Source organism: Petaurus breviceps, unplaced genomic scaffold, assembly GCF_028583685.1.
Source record: "Petaurus breviceps papuanus isolate PSGF00001 unplaced genomic scaffold, PetGlider_PUasm1.0 189, whole genome shotgun sequence".
NCBI lineage: Eukaryota > Metazoa > Chordata > Mammalia > Diprotodontia > Petauridae > Petaurus > Petaurus breviceps.
The window spans coordinates 41,181,483-41,205,232 of NW_027185809.1; the positions used below are offsets into that span (position 1 = coordinate 41,181,483).

The 23,750-nt window shown below is 36.1% G+C and overlaps 1 protein-coding gene across 4 annotated transcripts in view; it reads right to left on the minus strand.

Moving 5' to 3' along the window:
- GTF2A1 (general transcription factor IIA subunit 1) overlaps positions 1-23,750 on the minus strand; it is a 50,692-nt gene that overhangs the window by 24,427 nt on the left and 2,515 nt on the right. For all 4 annotated transcript variants that reach the window (XM_069092358.1, XM_069092356.1, XM_069092355.1 and 1 more), the window contains exons 2-3: positions 18,449-18,550; positions 848-1,055 (exon numbers count right to left, since the gene is read on the minus strand). In XM_069092358.1, coding sequence (XP_068948459.1) covers positions 848-1,055; positions 18,449-18,529 — 289 coding nt within the window. In that variant the 5' untranslated portion in view covers positions 18,530-18,550. The remainder of the gene's footprint in view (positions 1-847; positions 1,056-18,448; positions 18,551-23,750) is intronic.

Consider the following 23,750-nt stretch of genomic DNA (forward strand, 5'->3'; position numbering starts at 1 on the left):
TCTTGGATCCTTTAACTGAATAAAGACACTTGGGAGGTGTGGAGACACCTTAATAATTTTTTTTTAATTTCTGGTTTTCGTACCTGTTCACTCTCCTCCCCTTCTCAACTGGGAAAGTCCCTAATCTTTCCCCCAGCTAGAAATCAGATTACCTAATCTTGTATCTTGGTTTTTATCACATTGTTTTCTTTTAATTCATAAAAACCTCCCTCTGTATTTGGGTATCCAGTACCAAACCAAGGAGACCTGGTGCTGATTTGTTATGCAAGTAGTAGCATACATTCGCTTAATAAATATGTATGTCTGGAAGCTCAAACCTTTGTATCCTCAGTTATTTCAGCTTTCACCTGTCGCAGCTTCAAATCAGAAGCCTTAGGCTTGAATCCCAGTTCTATTGTATACTGGCTACATGACCTTTATCAAGTCACATGAACTCTTCTGGGATTCAGTTTCCGCCTCTATAAAATGAAGGGAATGAACTAAAAAAAATTATCTTTGGATAATAATAAATTATCTTTCAGGTCCTTTCCACCTCTAAATCTAGATCCTACTGAAAGAAGACAAGGCATTAATTGGATTCAACAAATATTTAAGTGTCCACTAAGTGCAAGGCATTATGACAGTAGCTCCTAGGTTGGACTAATCTTGGAGGAGTAAATGAATATGCACATAACTGAGCCAAAAGAAAGAAACCGAGACATCAGCCAACATTAATATTTCATGCCACTTTTTAGTTTCACTAAGCACCATTTAACAATGATTGGTTTAACTCTTTCAGATTTAATTTCTCCAGAAGAGGAAAAAAAAAAGATAACATCTAAAAGCCTGAAACCAACTTCACACAAACCTTGCTGTGATGCAGGGATAAGGACCTGTTGAGTTTGGGATTGCTGTTGCACAGTCTGTTGGGGTTGTGCTTGCTGATGGTGGTGATGATGGTGATGTTGTTGCTGTTGCTGCTGCTGCTGTTGTTGCTGCTGCACTTGTATTAAATATTGTTCTTCTGAATGAAATCCATCCACTGCTTTAGATTGCATCAGTTTATTCTCCCATAACTAAGGGAAAAGGGGAAAAAAAGGCTCAATGCACCTAGGTAAAAATTAAAAAGCAAATATCCTGTGCTTTTCTATCCTATTGTCAATTCTAATAGTAAATAGAGTCACACTACAGATTTACACTCTTGGACTCCAGGATTCCTTCCAGTTTTAAAGCTATGATTTATTAAGAGATCTCATTTTTTTCTACCTTAAGGCATACTAGTAATTTTTGGGGTCACTCCCTCTAAAAAAAAAATCTTCAATTAAACTATTAAAGGCTAATGTCACATTTATTCAGCATTACCAGGAAAGGATCATAAGTAACTCATTTTTCCCTCTTAAGTACTAATAAGTATTAATTTTTAATACAAAAAATTTAAATAAGCTACATAATTTACTTATCCTTATATACAATATGCTTAATAAAACCTCACAATGCTACAATGTAACTATTCTATCAATTATTATATTATACTTCAGCACAATTATGCCCTCAGTAATTTTATTGCAAGGTAAGCTTTCATTTCTTGTCTGATTTTCTAGGTACAAAATAACTACCTTAGGTGACTAGAGAGACAGGAAATTTAGATGAGATGTAGTCGCTACCCTCAGTCTAGTAAAAAGATAAGACATCAATAGGAGGTACAGAGGAAGGAGAGTATAGGAGAATAGAAAAACAGGAGACCAAGTACATGAAGTAGATTATTACAAGATTCACAAAGTATCACATATTTTTGCTAAAATTTCACAAAACATAACTATCTTTCCACTAAACCTCATTCATCTATTTGCATCAAGACAACATTATTCCAGTCACCCAGCTTTCTTATATACCATCCTCCACCTCCCATATCTGTGTCTCCTTTCTACCACCAGACTCTGCCTGGCCTAGTGGAATAGTATCTTCATACCTCTCTCCTCTAATCTAGTTTCTCCCTCCTCCAATCCAACCTCTATATAGCTGCCAAAATGATATTTATAAAGCACAGGTCTGACTATGTCACTCTCCTGTTCAAGAAGCATTATGAAGTCCCCACTATCTTTAGGATAAGATATAATTCCTCTGTGTCTGATATGTAAAAGCCTTAAAAAACTGACTCCAGACTTTCTAGTTATGATTACATACAACTTCCTCTTATATGCTTTAGTTTGGCTCTAGACAAACTGACCTATTTGCTGTTCCCGGTATACAACATTCCATCTCTGGGGTGGCTAGGTGGCATAGTGAATAGAGCACCAGCCCTACAGTGAAGAGGACCTGAGTTCAAATCCGGCCTCAGACACCTCTCTCTCTCTCTCTCACACACACACACACACACACACACACACACACACACACACACTGTAGCCATGTGACCTTGGGCAAATCACTTAACCCCAACTGCCCTCCAAAAAAAAAAAACACAACATTCCACCTCTTGCCTAGTGCTCATCTAAGCCTCTTTTAACCCCTGGCTTCCTTAAAATTAAAGTTCACCTCAAGTACCACCTCCTTGAAGAGACATTCCCTGAATGCCCCAGTGGCTATTGCCCCCTCCTCCAAATCATGATCTATCTTATCTGTAAAAAAAAAAAATAGTATATCACTACTGCAGAACATAAACTCTCTGAGTTAGGAAACAACTCTCCTATTTGGTGTCAAATATAATATAAATTCTTGTTGATTGAGTAAGATTAACAATGGAAATATACAACAGCATCAGAATATGGAAGGTGTTAAGTGCTACTTGAAGGGTTTTGAATTTCATTCAATGAGAAATAGAGAAGTGGCTAGATCTACCTTTGAGATTGTTCTGGTAGCCATAAGAAGATGGATTGCAAAGGGAAAGAGAACATAGAAACTAGGAAGCTCTTACAATAGCCCATATGGATAGAAATAAGTTCTTCCATTCTGATATTAGAACTAGGAAGAGAAAAGGTAATTGATAAGTAAGATATTGTGGATACAGACAAGCAAAAGGTTTGAAGTAAAAGGATACTCTAAAAGTCAAGCATTTTGAGTTTTAGGTGCTAATCAGAAATTTGGATAAACTTCCTGTAGGTTTTTGGTAACTTTGTCTAAGGCTCAAAAAGAAGTAACAGGGGTCATAGATTTGAGAGACATCTGTATGGAGGTAAATGAGATTGTAAGAGTATAGACCCAAGATGGTCAAGGACAGGCCCTTAAGGAAAATCCATATTCAAGAGTAAAGAAGATGTGAAACCAACAGAGGGGACAGGAAAGAAACAATTATAGTAGTAAAACCAAAAGAGAGTACTATCTATAAAGTCAAATTAAAAAGATGGTACAGTTAATATCATTAAAGACTATAGAAAGGTAACAAAAGACTATTGGATTTAGTCACTGATAACAGAGGAAAAAACAGTTTCAATAGCACAATGAGGGAAGAAGAAAGACTGAAGAGAAGTTGGGTTTTAAGGTAGACGACTACATTCAATAAGTTTAGCAGTGAAGATAGGGCAGAGAGATAGGTGAGAACCTGAACAAGGTAAAAAAGTCAAAGAAGGTTCATTTTCTCCCCCGAGCTCCCACTTAAGAATTAGAAAACAAGGAAGTTCAGAAGGCATCACTGAAAAGGAAAATACTGAAGACACATAAGAAAGAATTGCTGGAAAAAGTCCTGTTAGAGGTGAGAAGGAAAAGGAGATAAAAAATGCACATAGGAAAATTAATCCTAGTAGGGAATCAAGGCATCCTTTTGGTGACCTAAGAAAAGGAGAAGAAATGGGATATAAAGTTAGAAATTTTGAGAAACAAAGGGATGAAACTGAAGGCACTCATGTTGGACAACCTCAACCCTTTGGTGAAGTAGAGTGCCAGGTCTTCTACTACCATGAGGTAATGAGAGGGCAAGGGAAGGAAAAAAAGGGTTTAAACAACTCCTATGAAGAATGAGGGAGGAGTCAGCAGCAAGAGCCACGATAAGACAGTAATGAGTCTTCTTTCCTTCTCAGGTCACAGCTATGCTCCAGATGACTAAAAAATCATAATTTCAAACAGCAATAATTTTGTCTCCTCTTTATGCTTTTAATTTCTTCCTGGTCTTATTGCTGGCACTTCTATAAATATGTCAGAGGGGGATTCTATTTCTCTATTTATTGAGAAAGCATCTAGTGTTCCCCACTAATAGAATGTTGTCTTTTTGTTACCATATTAAAAGGTCTGTGTCTAACCTCTGTAGGGCTTTTAAATGAGTTTTGCATTTTCTCAAAGGTATTTTTCTCCATCTACTGACAAAATCACACAATGTTAGCAAGTTTTATTGTTAAAGTGATTATGTTCATTGTTTTCCTAATGTTGAACTATAATTGGTATAAATCCAATTTGATCACTGTGAATAATTTTTTGGATAAATTCCTCTCCTCTTCTGCTCCTCAAACATTTTTTATGCCATGTTCCTTTGCTCCAGTCTTCACCTCATATATGCCATACTTCCACCTACTGCCCTGGGGCTCTGGGCTTGATTGGTGAGTCTGCTTCATTTATAGCCCAACCCAAATCCACCACAAGGCTGCTTCTAGGCTATCTTCATATCATGCCAACACTGCCACTTCCAACTCCCACTTTCTACCTCTTGCTCTGGGAAGAGAAGTAATAAAATCAATATTGCCACTGAAGGAAAGGGGTAGATGTGTCAGTTAAATGCTCAATGGCTCCATTTTGAATCCCTAAGTCTTCCCTTAACAAAACACTTCTCACAGGCCACAGTTCCTTTAGGTGTAGTCTTCCCCTTAAGAATATAAATTCCTTCAGACCACCTTGCTTTTTGTAATTGTATCCTCCATATTTAATAGTGCCTAGTATATAGTAAGCACTTAAATGCTTTTATTTAAATCTTTTTCCAATCAATGGAAACATTAATGATATTATAGTTCACTTATCTTACCCAGAAGGAGGTCTCCATTCAATTTTTAGCAATTATTTCCAACCCCTTTCATATTCTCCTGTCCTTGTCTCATTTCCCCCCTAAGTGCTATGCTTCTCTACCCCTTCCAGAGATTAACATTAATTAAGTTAGATTAAGTTTAACTAATTAATTAGATTAAGTTCCTCCAAGGCAGTGGTAGTCTTTGCTTTCTAACAATTGTATCCTCAGTGCTCTGCTCAGGGAAAATAAAAAAGCATTTAAATAATTTATCATTTCAGGTCAGGAAGTATCACCTTCCCGGTCAAGAATTATCCACAAAACCTTGCCCCAAGTAACCAACCTTTAAAATGCAAATTTTTAAACTGTTACACATAACATTAAGGTAGATTACTAAAATCACATCAAGAAATTACCAATATACAAATCTTTATTAATAAAAGATAACCTGAATCTTGGAAACTGTAGCATAAGGTAGTATCTATCACTGTAAGCTTAATGACTAAGGAACATGTAAAAAACTGGATTTGGTACACCTCCAATTTTGGATCAAGTTCTGTACTAAGAGTAGGTCTCCACTCTGGAAGCAGAGTTCCACCATGGCAAATATCTCAGAAGTCAAGTAATGGGCTGGCAAGATGAGGAAGCACAATCAGATCATAGAATCCTTTTCCGGGGACAAAAAGGGTCAAAACATGGAACCAGAAGAAGTCAACAAAAGCAAAACTCCTGCATCAAAAGCTTCCAAGAAAAATATGAACTGATCACAGGCCATGGAGGAGTTCAAGAAGAATTTTGAAAATCAAGTAAGAGAAGTAGAGAAAAAACTGGGAAGAGAAATGAGAATAATGCAAGAAAATCATGAAAAGCGAATCAACAGTCAACAAAGGAGACCTAAAAAAATACTGAAGAAAATAACAAAAGGCAAGAGAGGCCCAAAAAGCCAATGAGCAGAAGAATGCCTTAAAAAGTCAAATTGCCCAGATGGAAAAGGAATTTCAAAAACTCACTGAAGAGAATAATTCCTTCAAAATTAGATTGGAGCAAATAGAAGCTAATGACTTCAAGAGAAATCAAGATAATATAAAAGAGATCCAAACAAATGAAAAAATAGAAGGCGATGTGAAATATCTCATTGGAAAAACCACTGACCTGGAAAATAGATCCAGGAGAGATCATTTAAAAATCACTGGACTACCTGAAAGCCACGACACAAAAAAAGAACCTAGAAATCATCCTTCAAGAAATTCTCAAGGAAAATTTCCCTGATATTCTAGAACCAGAGGGCAAAATAGAAATTGAAAGAATTCGCCAATTGCCTCTTGAAAAAGATCCCAAAAAGAAAACTCCTAGGAATATTATAGCCAAATTGGAGAGTTCCCAGGACAAGGAGAAAATATTACAAGCAGCCAGGACAAACAATTTGAGTATTGTGGAAACACAATCGGGATGATAACACAAGATCTAGCAGCTTCTACATTAATGGATTGAAGGGCTTAGAATATGATGTTCCAGAGGTCAAAGAAACTAGGATTAAAAACAAGAATCACCTACCCAGCAAAACTGAGTATAATGCTTCAGGGAAAAATATGGTCATTCAATAAAATAGTGGACTTTCAAGCATTTTTGATGAAAAGACCGGAGCTGAATAAAAAATTTGATTTTCAAATACAAGAAGCAAGAGAAGCATGAGAAGGTAAACAGGAAAGAGAAATCATAAGGAACTTATTAAAGTTCAACTATTTACATTTCTACATGGAAAAAACAATAATTCTAACTCATGAGACTTTTCTCAGCATGAAGATAGTTGGAGGGAATACATATGTATTCCCTTCAACTATGTATGTATAGGAGGGTATATGTAATACACATACGAATGTGGGCATTTGTATGTTCATGTATACATAGACAGAGGTCACAGGATCAGTTGAATAGGAAGCAATGATATCTAAAAAATACAATTTAAGAGGTGAGAGAGGAATATAATGAGAAGGAGATAGGGAGAGATAGAATACAGTAAATTATCTCATATAATAGAGGCAAGAGAAAACTGTTACAATGGAGGGGAAGAAGATGAAGGTGAAAGGGAATAGGTCAACCATACTCTCATTGAATTTGGCTTTAGGAGGGAATAACATACACACTCAATTGGATATCTTACCCTACAGGAAAAGTATAGAGGAAGGGGATAAGAGAGAGGATGACAGAAGGGAGAACAGATTGGGGGAGAGGGTAGTTAGAAGCATACACTTTTGAAAACGGACAGGGTCAAAGTAGAAAACAGAATAAGTGGGGAGCAGGATAGGATAGAGGGAAATATAGTCAGTCTTTCACAATATATCCACTATGGAAACGTTTGGCCGAACTACACAAGTACAACCTATATTAAATTGCTTATCTTCCCAGTGGGGGTGGATGAGGAGGGAAGAAGGGAAAGAATCTGGAACTCAAAGTTTTAAAAAGAAATGTTAAAAAAAAAAAAGTATTTTGTGAACTCTATTTCAAAATAGTTTCAATATAGGCTCCCTTTATAATTCTACATATTTTATTTTCTATATTTAAAAACATTATTCTGAGGAGGGGTGGAGAGAATTCATAAGACTACCATGAAAAGGGAACAGGCTTTTGTCATTTTTAACAGCAGAGCACTTTCTTCGGTCTCATTACTGAAGGATACAGAGATTATAAGAGTACTATGTCTGTTACTGATAAATATTAACTCAATAGAACAGACACAGAGCTTTAAAGGTCCTCTTCTCCAACAAGAAATCTTCTATGAATATCATAGAACCTCAGTGTTTGAAAGGATCTCAGAACATCTAATATAACCACTTGAATCCCCTAAACAAACATGCCCAAAGGTCACTCAGATTTTGCTTAAAAACTCAAGAGGAGTCACTATCTCCCAAGGCAGCCCATTTTCTATTTCTGAAGAGCTCTGATTTTTACAATTGCCCCCTCTGAACATCAAGTATAAACATTCCTCTTGGCAAATGCGTTACTACTATTCCTACTCCTGCCTTCTGAGGTCAAGTGGAACAAATCCAATCCCTCGTCTATACGACCATCCTGCGAATATCTGAAAGGATAGCTGTCATTCCTCCCCAAGTGTTCTTGCTTCAGGAAGCCTCAGTTAAGCAAAACATCCCCAAAATGGCATGATCCCCAAGCCCTTCATCATTCTGGCCACTCCCCAACAGCACCAATGTCCTTTCCAAATGCGGAACCCAAAATTGAATATGGTATTATAGATGTGATCTAACTAGGACAGAACACTGGAGCACTATCCATCCTCAAATCCTGAATGCTATGCACCTTTCAATACAGTATAAGATGACACTGGCTTTTCTGATTGCTTTATCACACTACTGACTAATGTTAAGCTTCAAGGCTACGACCAGAAGCAATGTTCTTTGGATAACCTGTCTCATTATAAATTATAGCTTTGCATCTTTGTACTTATACACATATTTTAGGATACAAAATTCTGTAAGAATTGAAAAAAAATAATTTTTCTAAATCACTGAAAATCAGTATCAAGCAAGAAATTAAACATAAAGACAACCAACTTCCAAAGGAACTCATCAGTATTACATATATTAAGCACCTATCATGTGTACCTATTATGTACTGGATATATATTGACAAAATGTGAAATACAGTTGAACAGACAACCAATTGAGTTAGTCTATCAGTACACACACATACACATACACCCATAGATGATCAATAAGCTGGGTCCAAATACAATAAGTAGAATACATTTGGGAAATTTCACAATGCCTTCATAGATCCCTTCCACAAAAACTTATTCTTAAGATAGCAATATTTTCTGAGTGATGTTATACATTGCAAAATGTACGTCATCACAGAAGAATCAATACCACAGATGACTCAAAAGGATAACAGAAAGAAAAATGGTAGGTTTAAGTAGTCTACAGGATATTATTAACAATGACTTACATGTGAGAAGGTGAAAGGGTAGCAAAAAAGCATTGATCAAATAATTTTTATGTGCAAGGCACTGTGCTGAGCATCATTTAATCTTCACAAATATCCTGAAAGGGAGATACTACTGTTATCTCCATTTTATAGTTGAGAAAACTAAGGCAAACATAAGTTAAATGACTGTGTCTGAAGCTGGATTTGAATTCTTGACTTCCCTGATTCCAGGCTGAGAGCTAGCTGAGAGAAAGAACACACAAAAAAAGACATCAATCAATACATGTCTGAGGAGAACAATCAAACAGAGAACCACAGAAGGACTCCACTCCAGTGTGATTGGCAGATACAGTATGGAAGTTTTATAGAAAGATATGGGTAAAACTATAGCATTGGATGAGAAGGAATGGAGAAGTTACCAAATGAACCTCAGTAAAAGGACAGATCCAAATTCTATTGAAATATGAAAGCACAAGTACTATCTATGAGACAGGGTCATATTTTTAAAATTGTGTGTGTGTGTGTGTGTGTATGAAATTAGAGTTGCTACCATTGGGTACTTATAGTAATTTTTTTCTATGAGACATTTCCAGTTCTAGGATCACAGGATTTACAACCCCCTCATTTCACAAATAAGAAAATATTGAGGCCCAGATGAAGTGATTTGTTCAGGGTTACACAGACAAGTGGAAGAGGGGTATTCCCAGCAAAGGGGGTTCCCTCTGGCAATAAGAGATTAATAGGGACTAGAGAATTTTTTAGGGAAAGGAATAGTGACCTAATAGTTCCTGTTAAGCTTTTTATATCCTTAGAAGATAAATGTTTTTGTGTTGTTTTGCTGGCTAATTTTGCAATACAATAACACATAAGCTTATTATTTAAATAAAAGTTGAAGGTTTGGTTTTCATGCTGATAACTGCATTAATATAGCATGGCAAAAAGTGTTCAAATATAACCATGATTAAAGATCATTTTATTCCCTGCCCTCTTCTCCCCCAATTTCATATTAATGATTTCCAATTCACTTTGGTAAAACCAGATCATTCAGTTTTCCAAATTAATTCCAGAATAAATCTCTGAAAAAAGTACCAAGAGTCAATCACTTTTAAGATATACTGTACATATGCATTTTTTCCTTTCACATGCTTTCTAAAAGCAAAATGTAAATCTCCCTGAACTTGAGATTACCATTTTGTTTCTGTAGGCATGGAAAAGGAAACTAATTAACATTTAGGTAAAGTTAAAAGTCAGAGGAAGTTATTATTGTGAATATTCAGGAATAGTAGAGTCAAGAAGTTCTAGAAGTTGAAACCAAAAAAAAAAAAAAAAAGCTCAAGAACATTCATACTATGTAAAGGGCAAGGAAACAAAGGAAGGCAAGGTGGTGTCAACTATGTGCCAGGCACTGTGCCAAATGCTTTACAATTAGTATCTCATTTGATCCTCACAATAACCCTTCAAAGTAAGTGCTATTTTCCCCCCATTTTATAGTTGAGGAAACCAAGGCAAACAGATTAAATGACTTGCCTAGGGTGGAAATGTCTGAGGCTGGATCTGAACTCAGGTCTTCTTGACTCCAGGCCCAATGTTATATTCCACTGTGCCACAAAGTTGCTTGTGCCCAGTCATTCTTTTTTTTTTTTTGCCTTTTGGAGGGCAATTTGGGGTTAAGTAACTTGCCCAAGGTTACACAGCTCGTATTTTTGTGTGGGTGTTCAGTGTCTCAGGCTGGAATGGCACTCAGGTCCTCCTGACTCCAGGCCCAGCACTTTACTCACTGCGCCATCTAGCTGCCCCATGCCCAGTCATTCTTTAAGGAAACAAGGATAGTATTGGCAAAGATGACAAAAAGGAAAATGACAATTGTTGGAAGGACTTTGGGGAAGCAGGCACAGTAATGGCATTTTAATTACATTAGGAATTAATCCAGCCATTCTGGAAAGCAATTTAGAACTGTGCCTCCAAACCTACTAAACTGTGAGTACTCTTTAAGCTAACCATACCGCTCCCAGGTCTCTATACCAAGCAAAGAAGAAAAGCACCCACATGTACAAAAGTATCTACAGCAACTATTTTTGCTGAAGTAAATAATGGCTGGAAGTGCCAGACTCCTGCAGAACGGCTAAAGTAATCATGATATAAATGAATGGAATGGAGTATTATTGCACCATAAGAAATGATGAAATGAATTGTTTCGGAGAAACCTGGGAAGATGTGTTATTACCTGATACATAGTGAAGTGAGCAGAACGATAACAATTTATATAGCCATAAGAACATTATACAGAAAAAACAAATTTGAAAGACTTGAGAACTCTGATTAATAAAATGACAAATTATGATCTCAGAGGACTGATGAAGAATCACACTACCCATCTCTGGATAGAGAAGCTGATAGACTCAAAATGTCGAATGAGAAGTCAATGTGGAAATATGTTTTGCTTGATAAGGCATATTTATTATGAAGGTTATTGTTCCTAGTTCTTCTTTTCAATGAGGGTAGGAGAGTGAAAGAAGGAATAGAGCAAAATAAAATTAGAAAGGAAGACTAGAAAGAAGCACAGCAAGCAGGACAGCTCTGAAAGCTGCAGACTGAAATTACATACTTAGAAAAGCAAATTGTACATAACAGAAATATCAATTTCAGGTACAATTCCCTTTTTCTGTCCTACTTTGTATATAGAAATACCCATTTTATTTGGTGTTAAGGACAAAATGTTCAACAACAGGGAATAGAACTGAACTTAAGTTTATCCTTTTTTCTATTCTATTGAGGGAAACAATATTAAAACTAAAGCTTCAGGTATTTTCTCTTTTTACCTTCTTACCTGATAATTCTGAATATATTCAATTTCCCTGACATGGCAAACTACATTCCAGAGAACTTATAGACTAAAAAAATTAGTGTCTAGGGCAATTTTTTTTCCTACTATGGAAACAGAGGTGCTTAAGGTCTAGAAATGGACAAATATTGACCCACTTCTTAAGTGAATTCTGAAAACTTCAAAACAATGAGTTAAAGGCCTTAGTGCCTGGCAAAAAATTTGTAACACATGATATGTGAAAATTTATAAAATAAAGTGCTGAAAATTAGGAGCTAAGAGTGGTTTCCTAAGAACAAATCATACCAAATGAATTTCATTTCTTCTTCTGCTGGGTTACCAGACAGGGAAATGTTACAATCTTCATATAAATAAGCAGCAAAGTATTTGACATTATTTCACATGATTTCCTTGTGAATAAGATGGATAAATGTGGAATGGATAAAAATAGTACAGTAGACTGGTAGCTAGCTAAACTGTTCCAAAAGATTATTGAGTCTCTGGTGTCAACCTGAAGGAACTTGTTTATGGCATATCATTTAGGTCCACCTTCTGTCCTATATAGCTTTGACAAAGTTTTTAATGGCATTTTCATCAAAAATACAAATAACTAAATTGGGAGGTACAGCTAACAGGACAGATGAAAACAATGAGATCCAAAAGATCTAGGACAATGACTGTATAAATATTAACCCCGCACTTTGATTGGAAAAAAACAAACAAACAATAATTTACAGGTTGGAGGAGACCTGGCTAAATACTCTATACACTGGCTACAGAGGTAATTAAATTCTAAATATATTCCACTAATGACACTGATAAAAATGAATAGTTAACAGATATGAAAGCAGATTTATTCTGTTTCATGCTTATTTCTTATCATCCCTCTAGTTTCATCTACAAATGTTCTCAGAATGATCTGACTTGGCTGACTGGGTCTCATGCTGGCTCTCAACTCTGTACACAGTGCCTCACATCCAGTAGGTATTAATAAGTGTTTATTGATGGTACACATCAGTTTAACCCTCAACCAATTTTGCACTGTTTAACACAGTAACACCGCTAGTCAATCTTCTACTGTCATCTCTAATTTTAGACAACTGCCTTTGACTTCTGACTATCTATACAACAAGAAGATCAGGTTTGCTTGATAAGACCAGTTCTATGATGCTGTGGCCTACTTGCTGTGACAGCTACTTTGCATAATTAGAACATATTCAAAGTCGTTAGTAAGGAAGTGAAAAGAAAACACTTATCTGAGGCTTAAATTCCTTATTAAACCTGTTTGTTCTAGTTTTACTATTTTCTTGATAAAGAAACATATTAAGTAGTTCTGTTCTCTTTCCTGTTGTCTATCAGCAATCTTCCTTCCTTTTCAAAAAAAGTTCATATTCTATACTAACATTAAATAAAATCAATATTTTCACATGAATTACAGAAATATAAAGAAAAAGAACTGCTTATGATATTGTTTCAATATCATTTATATAATCATATAAACTTTAAAAAACTGGTGATAGTCAATCTTTTTGGTAATTTTTCATACTGCAAAGTACACATCTTTTTTAATGAGATCAAACTTCTATAGTTGTGTGCAATGTATTGCTTTTTATATTTATCCTTTTAAAAAATATTAATGATTAGCCTATGTAGGCAGCTGGTTTGGAAATGGCTTCCATTAGCAGGAACCACTTATTTAAAATTGTAATTTATACTCTCCACATCCAAACACAACATCTACTTCTGTACTGGAATCATAGTAAATATGGCTTAATTTAGAGGAATTTGTTAAGTTCTTCCTAGACCTTCTCTACTTATTCATCTGTTGCAGCAAAGTGTTATTTATCCTCAAGATGGTCTGTTTGCTTACTCACAGAAGAAATGCTGGGCAAGATAAACAAGCATACAGTGATGTAACATTTATTATTGCCTTCAGATACATGACTAACCAAACTCTGCCAAATTTTTAGTTCACCTTTGAGGACAGCATGTGAGCTATTCCTTCCATTTAAACACCGTAAATCATTTATGTTATGGCTTTGTAGCAATAAAACCAGCATCATTGTGGTTCAGTTCTTCCAATAGTGTATCAACACATTCTTAAATGGGACAAAAATTTCACACTGAGTAGCAAAAGTTAAAATAATGTTCGTGTACAATTTAAGAACTGTACAATTCTTACTTGTCTGTCCCCCTTTCTTTGATGCTACTATACTTTTGCTATAGGAAAGGAATAGAGTTGTATAGACTGTAGGCCATTTTGTAATTTTATCGTTTCTGTGGAAAAAAATCTTTGCACAATTAGCTAGTTTGTGAAAGGCTATCATCAGGCCCATATTCAAAGCCCTCCCAACTTCAACAGAACCTTTGACGACTTGAATTCAGCATAGAATTCAAATGCTCAGAGTCCACTCTGTCATAAGGCATCTAAGTAAGGTCTTTGTGGAGTTCCTGGTTGCTCTCACACAAACTTTTCAAAGGAATATCTTGTTCATTAAAGTATATGTATATGACTAATTCTAGATAAATTATACCAACCTCACCTCCAATGGTTTATAAATTTTCATTACTTAAATAATGCTACTAGAATTAAACTAGAAATACAAAATAATTACTTATCTCCAAAAGGTCTTATTACAATAATGCACATTTGTGATCCAAGAACAAGAAGATATAATGGGTTTATCTGATTAGCTAACTGTTATAGTAAAAGATAAAGGGAACCTGGCCCAGAGGGGATGAGGTCTAGAACAAGTGAAATCAAGAGGTGTAAGGAGTAGAGTGAGGCATTAGGTGGAAAAAAGCAAAGACTAAGGAGAGGATAACTAAGGAAGGTATCCAAAAGAAGTCTCCCTCTATTAGATAGTGGCTCTGGGGGAAAGGGAATATTTATGATAGCTATAATATGGTAACTCTAGGTTTAAGTTCTACTGATATCTATAACTATTAAGTCATAGTTATCTATAGTCTCTGCAAACATACTTAAATAAACCCTTCCCCTCAAGGATTTATATCCTATAGAATGAAACATGTTCATAAATATAATACAAGTTAAATACCACTGTGGCTTTTTAATGACTGTTAATTTCTTTATCATAACAGTATACTAGATTTTCAAGAATATCTACAGTAGTCAGTATTGAAAGCAGTTTTGAAAGTAGCTTCAAGTGCTACTGCTTTAGACCAGAGGAAGCTAGATAGATGTATTTCTTAAATGGGATTCATTTAAGTCTATATCCTCTGAGGCTAGATATATAGCACCTACATCTAATAGGTACTTAAAAGCTTACTGATTGATAATTTGATTGGTGAGCAATGGTTGGAGTATCTATCACTAGTCTAAAATATGAATTTTCATTCTATATGAGAAATTCCTTAATCCAGCTGAGGAGTAATTCCTTAGAGAGGTAGCAGAAGGTTATGAAGAGAATTAAGCTATGAGAACTGAATATTAAGTAACTTGGAAAAACTCAAGCCTAAAAAAATTTATAAAATGTAGCTAAAAGATGTAAAAATGGTATTAATGCAAAGAATTAACCCTATTGTTACAACAGGGCTAATATTTAAGGAATCTCAAATAACATCATTCTATTTTTATCCAGGTCACTAAGTATCTGCATGATATTTGAGCATTTGCCATTGTTTGTTTTCATTCTCATCAGTCCACTCAGCCCCTTCTATCTTTTAAAGACCCTATCAGTCTAGCCCCAACGCATATTGACAAGTCAGGTTTGGGACTCCTAAAACTACATATAATACAGAACACCCCCACTGACATGTTTACCTTTCAATAAATAATCAGCAAGAAGATAAAATTATTTCAATGTAAATGTAATTAATGAAACAGTACAGTAAAAAGGATTTGCTGCCCACCACAAACTTAGGAAGCATATTACTGAAAACATAACACACCATTAAGGAGGAAACTAAACACGTACAGGGACCCACTAGGAGTTCCTCAGAGGAAGCACACAGGAAGGAGAGCGTACACTTGTCCTCCTGTAACATCCCTATACTGCTCCTCAATGGATGAGGCATCTTGACTAGGGGCATTGCTCTAATGGGCTCAATGGGACTGCTGCTCTGCTTAGCAGGGTTCTCTGCTGCCTCTAGTTTCTGGTTAAGCTGAATCTTCAGCTAAGTTACAGTAAGACCAGCAGGAATTCTTCCCAGTTTTACCTCCAGTCTCATCTCTAAGGCCTGGCACCTCCTGAGGTGACAGGATCTTAGCTCCAGGGACTGAGCCCTCTCTCTTTTCAAACTTCTATAGAGAAGGATGGGGTTCAGGAACCAATGTCCTTGTGTGCCTGGCTCCTCTCCAATCCTCCATTTTAAGGAGGGTATCCAGGCTAACTATGTCTTCATTCCTCTCCAGATTGCATTCTTGTCCCAGAAACCTCTTCACTTTGGAAACTCGCTCCACCCCTGAACTTCACACTGGAAACCCTCCAAATCCTGTAGTCTTTTCCTCTGATTGACTGGTTTCTCCCAGAGCCTCCATCTTAAGGAGAGAGACCAGATCAGTCAGGTTTTCATTCCTAGTCAGGCTATACTCCAGATTCCACAGAACCTTTTCTACAACATCCTGGAGTTGTATACCTTCACCTCTTCTCTTCCCTTTTCCTCCTTACCTATGCCTTCTGCCTCCTCCCCCTTTCCACTTTCCTTATGTTGTGTTCCCCCATTAGAAATTAAGTTACTTGAGGGTAGCAACTGTTTCTCCCTGCTTCTATTTGTATTTCCAGAATTTAGCACAGTTGCCAACCACATAGCAAGGGCTCAATAAATGCTTGCTGACTTAACTACCCTCTCTACCCCACCATGCACTGGCAAAAGGTACACGAGTTCAAGAGCTCAAAATTTGCTGACTCATGAAGCTGTCTTCTTGACTGAGAAAGCTAGAATCTATTTCCTGTTCTAAATTCTCAATTTCTCCTACTTGCCCAAGTCAATGCATGGGCAGAGAATAGACAAATAAACAATGCATACCTAAGGGTTAAGTCCTTTTAGCAACCTTTTCTGACCTCTTTGTAGGCAAGCTTGACCACTCCAACTCCAAAGGCCAAGTAGGCCAGAGCCTGACATACCATAATTTTCCCTAGCAGACCAAAGGTTCAAATGACTAGAGTCCCTTGATTAAAAGCATTATGAACATATAAACCCTTATAGAGAAGGCTGCCCACAAGTACCATACTATATAATATAAATTCAACATCTACAAATCAAAACTCAGTCTTCCAAACTCTATTTCTGTAAAAGGCAACACCATTCTTCCAAACTCCTAAGTCTGTAACCTTGGTATTATCAACTCTCTCACCCCACATACTCAAGCAGTTGCCAAATTGTGCCATTTCTTCCATATCATTCTCACTCAACCTTATCACTTCTGGCTCAGCTTACTATAAAAGCCTCCTATTCTTAAATCTATGGATTCTAGCCCAATTTCCACAGAAAGGCCAGTCATTTTCCTTAAAAGATGAATCTGCCTATATCACTCTCCTCAATTAACTCCCTACTGCCTCTAGAATAAAATATTAACTTCTTTGTTTAGCTTTTAAAGCTCTTTATTCCCCTTCCCACACTCAGTGATCCAGGTAAGCTGGCTTTCTTGGCCTTTATCATGTAAGCACTCTATCTTCTTTCTCTGTGCCTTTGCACTGGTCACTCATCTCTGGAATACATTCCTTTCTCAATTCTACCTCATAAAATTCCTTTCCTTTCAAAATGCAGCTTGAGCACCATCTTCCACATGAAGCCTTTTCAGATTGCTCCAACAGCTATACGTAACCTCCCTAACTATTTTGTACTTATTTTTATAAACACACATATTATATTTATAAGCACACATATTGTCTTTCTTGATAGTAATAGCTAATATTTATACAGTGTTGACTCTGTGCCAGACCCTATGCTAAGCATTTCACTATTTTCTCATTTGATAGAACACAAGTTGCTTGAGAGTTAAGAATTGTTTCATTCTTTTTATCCCCATGAGTTCCTAGCACACGGTAGGCACTTAAATGCTTGTTGACTAACACACAAGTTTTACTGCCCCATAAAAAAATAAGATTTATCTTACGGGGGAAAAAAAAAAACAATCATGGTCCCTCTTCCTCACTTGCTACATAACAGACTTACAATATCAATTATTTTTGTACTTCCTAAAACACCTAATAATACTATGTGCACTGAATAGAATAGCTACTGAATAAATTTGTCTACTGAATTGAACTGCTATACATCAAGATATAGTTATAGAGAGTATATCATATATTAATATATCACATACCAGCACATCATCATCCACCATTTAGTTAAGTACTAAGAAATACCTGAATTATAAATAATACTGCAAAAAAAAAATGCATTTGGTATCATATCACTATATCAATAAGCAGGAATATACAAATGCTAAATAAAAATATCCCAATATTGCTTGTCCAAACCTAAGGAAGGTATAATCACAATCTTCCATTTTAGAGTTACTAAACTGAACAAGGATATAAAAAAAAAAAAACCTATCACTTGAACATCATAAAAACTTATAAAGGAATTAAAATCCCTGAATAAAAACTGTGAGATGTTATTCAAACTATAAAATCTTAACACACATTAATGTCAATCTAACCTTCAGAAAATTAAACCATTTTTTCAAAGGCATATTTGGGGAGACTATGACTTTAACATTTATAATGGCTATCACCTTTAAGAATGTAAAAATTTGTCTAACATGTTTGGCAAACAATGATGTGATTGTAAATGTTTCTGAACAAACAACTCACTGTTTTTAATTCCATAAGGACTTGTTCATCTACTCCATCATCCAGAAAAACTTCTCTGACATCATTGAGGACATCTTCCATCACAGATCTATATAATTTGGGCTGTAAAGAGAAAAGAAGCTGTTGAAGAACATAAACTAATTTAGTATATATGGAAGTCATTTTATAAAATATCTAATTAGTTTGGGAAGTACTACCATAAAAACTGAGGAGTTACATATCAATTTGATTGATTAGCTTAAAAAACAATATTTCTAATATAATGGGCAAATTCTATATCCACAGGTTATTTACTTACTGAATCCTTCAGTAAAGTCTCCCTATAAGGAGTGTCTGAGAGCAAAATTGAAACAATTCATTAACACATAAAATATTTGCATAACAGTACAAACTAACAATAAAAATTCCAGGATCTTGGGGCAACCAGGTGGCACAGTGAGTAAGAGCACTGGCCCCGGAGTCAGGAGCCCGGGATCGGTTCCAGCCTCAGATACTTAGCACCCTCACAAAATAACTGGCTGTGTAACCTTGATCAAGTTACTTAACCCCAATTGCTTTTAAAGAAAAAAAAAATCCAAGATCTCGATGCCAAATACTAATTCTGATGTTCAACGGATTTACAAACTACTCAGATTTGTTTTCTGTCACTATTCTACTTTACCTTGCCACCTTCTCCTTCCCCCCCCTCCCCAAAAGTTACAATTTTCCAAAGCTTCATGCCAGCCTCTGCCTGAAAGCATAACCACTTGACTCCTGTTTCTGGATAGCCTTAGCCTGACTGCCACCCCAACTTGGCATCCTGGTTTGGATTTCCACTTATCTTAACACCTTACCCTATCCCTTTCACCCACAATGACTTCCAATTTAGCCTTTTTTCTCCTTTGTGTTCAGAGGTATATGTCTTTTTTTCTACATACCTCAAAATCAATTCCACTTTCCTCTTTTACCTGGAGGAAGAGGACATGGGCACACAGTATTATAAGCTACAGAAGATAGCTCTATTTTTTTCCCAAATTGTCCCAATATCCTAGAAAACAAATCCTGGGGGATATGTAACAATTCTTTTTTTTTTTTAAGCAATCAGGGTTAAGTAACTTGCTCAAGGTCACACGGCCAGTTATTTCTGGGTGTGGTGCTGAGTATCTGAGCCCAGATTTGATCCCCAGGTCATCCCGACACTGGAGCCAGTGCTCTTACTCGCTGAGCCACCTGGCCGCCCCGATATATAACAATTCTGATGCTCTATCGTTCAGACCTGTGGAAGTAATACGTTCCAAGGTAGAAATCCTCTCTACCAATACAAGAGAGTTACTACTCTGAAACTTAAGTTCTATGAAAGTTGTCTACAGCACTGGGAGGCCAAGTGATTTGCCCTGGATCACAGTGCTAGCAAGTACCAGAGGTGAGAATGGAATGTAAGTTTAGGGTTGGAAGATCATTTTACAAATGAAAGGGTGAGGAAATATTGTATAGTCTACCACTCATCAGACAATCATTTTAAACTTCACATTATTACTCTTTATGCTTAAATCCTATAAAACTAGGCTATAAATTCCTGAAGGTCCAACTTGCCCTGAAGAGCAAGGTGTAAGGATTATTCTTATATTTTTTGCATCCCCATGCACAGAACATGGTAAGGATGGTATGATATATACAACTCAAGAAATGATCAGGAATGTATTTCACAGCTAAAACATAACATTTGTTTTATAAAGTTTCACTTAACATCTACATTGAATTTTAAATGATTTTTAATGTACTAAAATAATACATGGAATCAAATTTATCCACATTGAAGTTCCATTCAGAAACCACAAAACAGAACAAACTCAAAACCCAGCACTAGCCCAAAGCCAGCATAGTGTACAATAAGGAACACTGAGCTTTAAATCTGGAGAAGTGATGTCTAGCTTACCACTTAAATTTTGTGCCTCAGTTTTCCCATGTGCAAAATGGAAGGGGGAAAAGTTATCTCCAGGATTAAATGAAGTAATTAGCTTAAGCAGGAAGGTACCCTGAGGAAGAGACAGGATGTAGCATGTACCAGACAAGACAAACCATAGCCACACATTGACCATCATCGACTCTCAGACTCCCACGAACCTTCTACTTCTAGAACTCTGAACCTAAAAGCCTCAGGAAAAATGTGCCCTCCAATCACCAAGTCTGCTTCCAGGCTAGCCCTTCTAACCACTGAGGGGGAAAACCACTGTGGAGAAGGGGCCCACATTCCTCCCTTTCTACCACCACCATGAACTTTCACCCAATAGGTAGATGATACCAACTTTCACCCAACGGGCAGATACATACAGGTCAATAAGTATTTATTAAGGACTACCTCCCACTAGACACTAGGCTAAACACAGGGAATACAAAGAATTGCAAAACAAAACAAAACCCAGTTCCTGTTCTCAAGGAGTTCTCTTGAGACAACTGGTCCTCACAATAAGCAACTCCGGTAGAAAATAGAGACAGGTAGCATGTAGCATGCAAGTCAAACCCGCACCACACTGACCATCATCTCTCCTTGGACCCTTAATGGAGACAGCCCAAGGCCCAGAACCCAAGAGCCTTGGGAATAGCAATGCTTCCAGTCCACTGCATACAGCCCTCATCCTGGGAAGCAATTCATGTGGAGATGCAGCCCGGCAACTGCTCCCACAGGTGTTACAGTCATAGCTACTAAAGACCCAGAATATAAAGTTCTACCCACCAAAAACCTTGGCACTGTCAAATGGTTCAACATATAAAAATAAAAAAATTTTATCAATGGAAATATTTTTTAAGAAGGTATTACCATCCAATTTGCTGCTGTATCCTAAATACCATGGGACCTTTCTACCTGACTTGCAGCTAAAACCTTCCACAAACATTGTCTCCTCAATTATAGAGTGTGAGCTCCTTGACCCAGGGGACTGCCTTACTGTTATGTTTGTCTCCCCGGCATTTAGCACAGTGTTTTGCACATGGTAAGCACTTAATGATTTAATTTTTTTCATTCATTCATTCATAGCAGGTGTAGAATCTAAAGCTAGAAGGAGAAACATGGGGTATGAGTAGAAGGTCCTTTTATTTTAATAGCTGAATCAGAATAGAAGTAGCATGATACAGAAAAAAAGTACTATATCTGTGGGATCGAAGGTTTGAATACAGGCTTATCTACCTATAACACCGACTTAGGAATTTATCCTCGAGAGGCCTTATTTTCTTCATCTATAAAATGAAGGGATTAGATTAGATGACCTTGGAGGTCCCTTACAGCTCTATATATGTGAAATTGAACACATCATCTCATCACAACATGATTCCACACAGTTTTCAGAGGGAGTTTGTTAAACTTCTTAAAAGGTTCTCTTTTGAAAATTACTTTTAATTGTTTTGAACTTAATTAGGGAATTAGTGAAAAAAATGAAATTGAAGGTGCCAAGGTCAGGAGTTTTATCTCATTTGTAACACCCCCCCCCCCACAGCAACTGTTCAAAAATATTCCTGTTAAGTGCATAATCACAAATGTTATTGGTCACAAGAGGCCATCTAATAGAGAGATTAACATAGGATCTGTAAGTTTTTTTTTTAATTTATCATTTTCAATATAACTGGCTTCCTTTATACCTATGCTTTTGGATTTAAAAACATTATGAAAAATACAAAGGCTTCACAAGACACTAAAGAAGTACATGAAACAAAAATAGTTAAGTACTCTTGATCGAGAAAAAAATTTCTTTGAAAAGGACATAGACTGGTTCAACATAATTTATCCTCACAAAAACAACTCAGGAACCTTTTCTACTGCATTATCCACATATACAGAGATTTAAATTCTTAAATACTAACTTTCTTTGCCCCCTCCCCCCTACTTAGGAATTTAGGTTTCACCACAAAACCCTGCTTTTTGCAAACCTATGTGACTGCAAGATTATCATAACGAGGTTATTTCTAAGATTATGTGAAGAAATTACTGAGCTGTATGCTAAATTATAAATCATTACAATTTCCCTATCTATATTAAAACTTGATTATAAATGTTAATATAGAAATTTTTAGCTTATATACTTAGGCATTTAGCAGCACCTTGAAAATAGTTTTAATTTTTAAAGTACTGTAGTACAAACTTTCTTCACTATCATAATAAACTTCTTTGTTCTGGTACATACTTTTCAATGAACCTATGGGGGGGAGAACATCTGTCCTGCCCTCTGATGAAATTGCATCTTATACTATTTAATGGATTTATAAGCTATGTGACTTAGTACTTTACATTCTTACAAATGCAACAAAATAATTGTATTTTCATAAGGCAAATGCATATGAAATTATTGAGCTGCCTTTATTCATATGCCAGAGGTTTTTAAAATATCAATGTTCAGATACTTCAGAGACCATTCAGAAAAAAAAAATCACTTCTACAGACATTTCCTTGTTAATCTGAACAAAAGCTACAAACTGCACCAAGCCTACCGCTTAAGGCAAATACAGATATACCAAAATTTAGGAAAATAGGATATTTAAAACCAAACTGTACAACTTGATAATCATCAGAGAGCAAATATTTCCATTACCAAATAATTTACTACAGAAGGGAGGCAGCTGTATTGGATCACAAATTTACAAGTGTAAAGTCCCTTAGAAGCCATGTGGTCCACCTTCCTTTTTTCTGATGAAGAGACATAGGGCTAGTTGAAGTCAAGTAGCAAAAGTGTGATTTGAAAAACCATCATCTTGCCTCCAAATCCAGTTCCCAAGCCCCAAATCCATCCAACTCTTATTAGCAATGCAATCCTGAATTTTCGTTTCCTCATCAATAAAACAGTACAAATATTTATACTTCCTATATATCATAAAGGATCAAGTGAAATAATACATGTAGCTTGCTATACAACTGCCAACTATTATTACAGAGTTCCTCTTAATCAGTTGCCCTAATTTGGATAATTAACAAAAATTCCATATATATTGTTGTTGGTACATTCATCTATTACATATAGCAACAGATACCTATATGATCCATGTAAATTTAAGGGTAGTGATGACAAATTCTGTAAATTCTTATCTACACACTTTGTGCCCTGTATACAATATAAAACAGAAATTGCTTGTGTAAGGAGAATGTTAATATCTATCAATTCAACAGTTAACTTTTTTTAATCCAGTGTTTGTACTCCAAAGCACCATTTCATTCACAATGAAAATACTATTTATCCTCAAGAAAAGGTATAGAAGGCAAATTACATTTAAGTTGCCAAAGGAACCTAGACTTTATTCCACATTTCAAAAGCATGATTTTCAAATGTTACAATTTTAA